This window comes from Magnolia sinica, chromosome 15 (genome assembly GCF_029962835.1).
Source record: "Magnolia sinica isolate HGM2019 chromosome 15, MsV1, whole genome shotgun sequence".
Taxonomy (NCBI): domain Eukaryota; kingdom Viridiplantae; phylum Streptophyta; class Magnoliopsida; order Magnoliales; family Magnoliaceae; genus Magnolia; species Magnolia sinica.
Window position 1 is genome coordinate 60,750,469 of NC_080587.1, and position 7,417 is coordinate 60,757,885.

The 7,417-nt window shown below is 40.2% G+C and overlaps 1 protein-coding gene across 1 annotated transcript; it reads right to left on the bottom strand.

Moving 5' to 3' along the window:
* Positions 1-780: 780 nt before the first annotated feature.
* On the bottom strand, positions 781-5,636 carry LOC131227567 (nudix hydrolase 18, mitochondrial-like). Its single transcript, XM_058223371.1, has 5 exons — positions 5,443-5,636; positions 5,033-5,150; positions 2,112-2,195; positions 1,710-1,838; positions 781-1,178 (listed from the first exon to the last, which is right to left on the bottom strand). The coding sequence occupies exons 1-5, from the start codon at positions 5,550-5,552 to the stop codon at positions 1,029-1,031; spliced, it is 591 nt and encodes a 196-aa protein (XP_058079354.1). The 5' UTR covers positions 5,553-5,636; the 3' UTR covers positions 781-1,028.
* Positions 5,637-7,417: the final 1,781 nt, after the last annotated feature.

Consider the following 7,417-nt stretch of genomic DNA (forward strand, 5'->3'; position numbering starts at 1 on the left):
TTCTGAAGTCTTAAAAGCATATCGGTATCAAAATTAGAAATTTGTTAATACTTAAATGTACAAATTTTTGTTTCGAAATTCGGATTGAGAGTTCATTATATCCTGAAGACAATTTGTAGATTTCTTTCATTTATACTTGCTAGGACTATCAGAAAAAGAAGAACAAATTTGTCTTGAGAAAATGACTATTCAAGTCGATCCTTGACCTCAATAGATCTACTTGTCTTGTTATTTTTTCTTCTATCTTTTGTCTTGCACAAGATTCATCATTTTTCTAACACATTCAGGATCGTCCGATCGAGGCAATTGTTGGTTAGATGCCAACCAACCGCATAGCCTGCACTACACGTGTGCGACCCATACTAACGCGACGTTTTCTCACGAAAGAGGAATTACACGATCCTTGCCAGCATTTCACACTATACATGCATTTTCAATTTTGGCAAGTGGGCCTACGTTTCATCAATCCAGACCATTGGTATGGTGAGGCCTATTATTGATAGAGCATGACCCAAAAAATGTCTACTTTGGGAGATCCCATCTACCACTATTAACACCTTTTTTCTTTTAAATGTGGACTCTTAAACGTCCATCTGTAGGGCACAAACAAAAACATTAAAGATGTCTAATTGTGGGGAATTTTGAGACATAGCCTATCTACGGTGTGACACAACAGACCAATGGTCTGGATTACCGGTCCATATGCCCTACTTGTCAAAATAGAAAGATGCGCGAGTAAAACATCAATATATTACACCAAAGTGCCGGAAATTTCACGACTTCACGGAAGAACTGATTTCAATTTCGATGAACAAAAACATCCGCATTCCGAAGGCCCAACAAGGGTCCACATTACTCCACGTCAACAGATGGTACACTGCATTCAGGCCCACATCAGTTTTCTACTCTTTTTATTATAGCCATCGATGCTCTGGGCCTAAGATAATCAAGTACCGAAAAATGGGCCCAAGCAAATCCAGGCCCACACATGTGGCAATCCTTATGTACAAGTCAATGCAGCTTTTAAGTTAGTGAAGTTGGTGGCCCATCTTCTTCTCGATCACCGTTAAGTCCTTGATAGTGTGGCCCACCGAGTTTGATAGACGGTTCACCAACGTCTCTAATGCTTCTTTCATCCACCACTGCTGGCAGCTCTCTCTTGCTTCAGCTACTGTAACCTATATCCAAAAGCACACAACACATATAGAGGAATTTAGAGACACATGATCTTTTCAAGTGGACCCACAACTGTTTGGCATACACAATATGAACCGTCCATCAGGTACAGACTCATAAACCACGGTCAAGATCAGGTCAATCGGATGATCCTTACCATATGTTTATTTGGATTATTATTATTATTATTATTTATAATCGTCCATCTGTCCACATTAGATCAGATGGTTACGATTGTCTAATTAAGTGATATTTCGGGTACATTTTCAATCTAATCCACGACCCAGGCTAAAGAACGGATATCTTTCAATTTAAACGATCTGAACAATCTAATTTTGCACGTTATTGATTGGATGGCTAGAAACACATGGACCTCTTTAAATTTAAACGATCTGAACCATCCATTTTTGCAAGTTACTGATTGGATGGATAGAGACATACAGTCGTCTTGATCGAAAAAAAGAACGGTCCAGAATATACTGGACGGCGGAAAACGAAATTAAGAAGTCATAAGGACAGATTTCGGTACATACCCATCTACGGTGGCGGACATGCTCCTCAGGCCACAGATCCAATTGCTCCTTTACCAGCAATGGGAACATGAATCCATCATAGTACGTACCATACCTTTTGCTCTTGAAACTCCATTTCCCAAGTCGTTCCTGCATAGTAGTGGCATGACAGTAATTATTTGAATCCAATAACTACAGACAGAAATGTGACCATTCAAATCCTACTCCTCTCATTTGCAAGATCCGAACCGTTCATCAGGTCAACCCAACAAAAAATATCCATTGGCCCAGGAATCAGGATGGATCATCCAAAGAATGTGTGGCCCACCTGATGATAGGACCACCCCGATCTCAAATGTGACAATATAGGATATGGATGGTTACTCTGCGCGAGTATAAAGACCCATGGAGGTGAATGCTAACCTGCACATCCCCGCGTACTCCAGCTTCCTCCAGTGCCTCTCGGGAAGCAGCATCTACCATAGATTCATCCGTCTCCCAGCCTCCCTGGACAATCAGATATGGAGGAAGGTAAGGTCCAATGAAATCAACGGTTTATACTGCGACATATTAATCAATATACCATTCCACGGTTGAAAATGAAAAATGGTCAACAAACCGAATTAGAAAACGATTGTCCGTTAATCAGAAGTTAGGGTAGTCCAATTAATCTAATTTTTGGGATGGTGACTTATCTAAAACTGGTCCATGATCTCAATATTTGAATTTGAGTTCCATGTATACGGGTCGGTCGATTGCTGAATGCATGTGTATTAACTATCATACTTTGGCATCGCATCAGATAACTCCTCCAAGTAATCCACGGTGGGGGCTCACCCCTCTCTTCTTCGGAAGCGGATTGGCTGGTGTACTACACATCACCGATCTGGCTGGTGTGGGTACGTGTCGTGCAAAGACGGGAGCTTACGCTCCTCGAGCTCCTATTTACAGGAAGGGTATTAAGGAGATCAAAGTTACATGGCCCACCATGATGTATTTACCTATATTTAACGAGATTATTTGAGAGCATGAGCCAAAAACGAGTCATATCCAAACCTCAACTGGACCACACCACAAATAATAGTGGGATAATGATTCTCACTGTTAAAACATTTGTTGGGCCCATTATAATATTTATTTTCCATCCAATCTATTCATAAGATTATACAGACCTTGATAAAGAGTAATATATATATATATATATATATATATTTATATTGATTCAAAACTTCTACTACCCAAAAAGGGTTTCAATGATATACTTAAATCTCCATTACCTTTTGCAGTGTGGTCCACTTGATCTTTGGATCTATTTTAGTTTTGCTCAACCATTACCATGAACTGGCTGAATGGATGGAGGGTTTGATTATAATACATGCCTCGTGATGGAACTCACGGAACCTGGTCGACATCAGTAAGGTCGGCGGTGGGTGGTACACCAGTCAATCCGGTCCAAAAATTTTGGTAGATCGTAATTAAAGTGATTGGTCATCAGCTACAGCATAACGACTTGAATTGGGTGCACCCACTTGATAGTGAAATGAGACCCTGACAGTTGATTGATAGAGAGGGGCACCCATATCGGACGCGGACTTGTTCTTGGAGATCTTAGGTGGGCCATCATGATGTTTCTCGAAAATCCACTCCATCTATTCATTTTCTCAAATTATTTTAAGGACATAAGACCAAAAATCAGCTGGATCCAAAACTCAAAGTTGCCGTACTAGAAAGAAAACTAAAGAAATAGTTTTCTACTGTTGAAACCTCTTCACCTTGATGTTTATAATTTATATCCATCCAAACCGTTTATAAGTTCACGCCCCACGGGATGAAGTGAAAATACAAAATAGTTTGCATGATACGAAACTTTTGTGTCCATCTAATGTTTAAACAGTGTTACTAATCTCCACTGTTTTCTCTCGTGCAGTCGACTTAACTTTTGCACCCACTTGATTTTTTGCATTATCTCTAAAAATATATGAAAAAATGAGGTGGATTTTTAAGAAACATTATGATAGCCCTGCCTAGCATCCCGATGAAAGAACTTCCTGAAAGCTTTCCCAAGAAAACCACGTCCCCTCTGATCCACCCCCAACTGTGGCCCACCGTGATGTATGTGACTACATCAACACTGTCCATCTGTTTTGAAGCTCATTTTTGGACGTCAATCAACAAAATGAAAATTAAAACTTCTTATGAGCTACAAAAGATTTGGATCAAGATAATATTTGTGTGGTCTTTTCATTCAGTCTATGACTTTATCAACAATTTGGATGGCAAATAACATTTTGATGGAATCCATGAAGTTTTAAATGGTGGGGATTCAATAACAACTGTTTACCGTGTTGTTGTCCACCGAAGATTTGGGTAGGCTTCATTTTTGGGATCATGCTCTAAAACGAGGTGTCAAAATAGTTGGACGGTGTGGATTTAAGGCAGATACATCAATGTGAGCCCCACAGTCAAGAGTCCCACCCATCGCGCCGGCACGGACCCGATAGGGTAGAACACAGAACCGAAGATCATTTTAGCCATGAGCTTAAAGATGAGACATGTCCACAGCTCAAGTTGAAACCTTCCCAAGGCCCACCATGATGTTTATTTACTATCTAACATGTTCATATGATTACACATATAAATGAGGAGAAAACACAAATATCAGCTTCATCCAAAACTTCGGTGCCTCATGCCCTAAGCTCATCTACCAAAATGAATGGACGATGTGGATATAACATAAACGGGTGAGTCCCACAGAACTTTGCCAAGTCAACATACCATCCCAAGTCGGTGGTGTGTGCTATATTCACTACGCAATCGAGTTCCACATCATTTCTCCACCGAGGTCGGCGCCTAGAACATGAATGTCAACTCCTCCAAACCGTCCAAAAGATCTTTCACGCGTATTGATGAACCTCATCGTCCAAAATTTCTCGGCATAGTAATTTCTCATTTGAATTTGTGGTGGAAAGAGGGTCTGGGCAGTTTCTCGTTTGAATTTGTGGTGGAAAGAGGAGGTTTGTGCCATTTAGGCGGATTCGTGACCAAACTAAACTGGTTTTCATCCAATGGCTGAATTTCACCCACAGAAGTGAGCTGAAAGTCGCACGTGTGGAGGCACCAGTCTCCTTTTTTTCTTATTTCATGCCTCATAAGCAACTTGTCTCGGAATAGTAAATGACCCATTTTTATTTTTTTGGGTGCTTTGGTTGCACTAAATATTGGGAAATTTCATGATACTTTATATTCATTAGTTAATTTCTTACAATTTTTTATGATATTTCATGAAATTGGTGCATCCAAACACAAACTCAACTATTTAACTACTTTAAAAAAGCTGATTTTACCTTGGGAAACAAGACTCCATGGCCATAACCTTTCTGCGAGCTGATCACTAGAACTTCTATGTCTCGATCACTGCAATTTTTACTAGTTTCGTCCTCTATAAATCGATATGGTATGCATCTGCAGAACAATTGGAAAATAAAAGTGAGAAATCTCCACAAATAAACAAAAATAATTGAGTTAGAAAAATAAAAATGTGAAATGTGGGCCACTCATCACATGGTTGGAACTAATAGAATGGACATGGTCCACTAATCACAAGGACCAGAAGTGCATGTTGGCCCATCTGATATTCTGATGAATGGACGGGCCTGTTTTATCGGGTCCAAACACTTTCATGGTGGATCCTGGCTAATTAAACACCCTTCAATATCTATACATGCAAACTGATAGAGAGGGAGAGAAGAGAGACCCGACAACGAGGCGACGGCCAATAGAGCTGTAGCGCTGCAAATGCCTTCCAGTGCGAGACACCAAAGTCACCATCTCTTTCTCACCAGTTTCTACGATAGCCACCACCATCTCTCTCTCTCTGTAAAACCCAAAGCGGAAATTCGTTCTTGGAAAGCAATTTCCAGTTGCTTGCTCTCGTTGAGGCTGATTTCTCAAAGAAGGGACTAGGGGCCTTTAAATAAAAAACCAGTCGGTGGCCCACCGTCGTTGAAAAAGTCTACACTCACAGCCGTTGGGTGAACCTACGATGGATCTGACCCTCGTTTCACGGTTAGGCCACGTGTTGATGATTGTTTCACAGTAGACATGTATCACGTGTGTACCAGATCCCAGCTGTTCACAGGGATCACCAGCCAATTACGGATGAAAGTGGACCGTTGAAGATAGCCAACGGTCGATCTTCAATGTACATGTTACGGCACACCTAATTAGTGAACCGAACCGGTTTCTGGCCACGAAACCGGTAACAATGTGGCCCACCTGATGAACTGCTAAAATAATGGGGCGCCGATCAGGTGAGGCAGGTGTAATAGTTTAGTGAGTGAGGCCCTGATCGTAGGACCCACCTCGATGTATTTATTGTATATCCATGCCGTCCATTCATTTTGTCATATCATTTTAAGGCATGGCTTAAAAAATGAAGCAGACCCAACTCTCAAGTGGATCACACCTAATCCTTCCTAGTACCATGCGCCAAACATCTCCTTAGCGCCACAAGAGTCTTGGATCAAGCTGGTATTTGTGTTTTCCCTACGTCCGGGTTTGTCGTGACCTTATCAAGGGATTGGATCGAAAATAAGAACTAGAGTGGACCTTAGGAGGTTTTTAATGGTGATTATTTAATCACCACTATTTTTCTATGGTGTGGTCCACTTGAAAATGTATCTGTCTTATTTTTTAGAACACGTCTTAAAATGAGTGGCAAAGCAGATGGGCCATGTGGATATACTACGTATAAGGTGACTCACGGTCTAGGCCTTACCCACCAAGCCGTTATCCTTGCCTCACCTGTGCCACGTTGGAGCCCGTAAGGTAGGAGGATCTGCGAATGGCCCACGCTAGACGGGGAGCAGATTAAGTCTTACCCGGGTAACACGTTAGGGCGTGTTTGGGAGCGTGGATTTGTAACCCCCTGGTTTTGGAACCCATGGGTTTGGAAGAATCAAATTTCATACAAAAGTAGCTATGCATGCATGTTTATTGGGGATTTGAATTTAATTACTAAATTAATTTTAATATTTCTAATTAATGATGTATGTAATATTTGATATAATGATTGTAATAAGCCCACTAAAATATATATTTTATCTGAAAATGAAGAAATTTCGAATCTCAAATGGGCCACGAGCACAAGATTATGTCCAAGTGACTAACAGATAATTTTTAACCATTGATTTACATGTACAACGTTTAGATGCTGTTGATTATTATATTAAAGTAATTATAATTATGTAAATTAATAATCTAATTGTTTCGGATATCATTTGTGGGCCATGAGCCCAATAAAATGACGCATGTTACACGTGCTAACTTTTGAAAGTATTTTAGATGTAATCTAAGCTCTCATCTAGAATTTAAAACCCTCACGGTGTGTTTGGGCGGTGGGATTAGAAAGGGATAAGTTGGGATAGGATTCAAAAAACATAATTATTACCCATGGCAGGAATTGTCCCCTCTTGCTATGGAATAAGATTAATGCCATGTTTTGTTGGTAATATGGTGGTACATTGAATGGATATACCTACCATCATTTGAAATTACTAAGAATAACAAGCATGTGTTATATTAAATCGTTAATTTGTTTCTAACCTTATTTTATGGCATGTGCCTAAAAATGAGATAGATCCAAAGCTTATGTGGCCCCAAAGAAGTTTTCAACAATAAATATTCAATCCCCGTTGCTTTCTATGGTGGGATTCACTTGAGCTTTATAT

Bases quoted from the DNA above. Each gene is read 5' to 3' on its own strand.
- LOC131227567 (XM_058223371.1), bottom strand. From the start codon at position 5,552: ATGGTGGTGGCTATCGTAGAAACTGGTGAGAAAGAGATGGTGACTTTG. The intron at 2,196-5,032 runs GTAAAATCAGCT...CTGATTGTCCAG, and splicing joins ATGGAGTCTTGTTTCCCAAG to GGAGGCTGGGAGACGGATGA. The intron at 1,179-1,709 runs GTATGTACCGAA...TTTTGGATATAG, and splicing joins ATGTCCGCCACCGTAGATGG to GTTACAGTAGCTGAAGCAAG.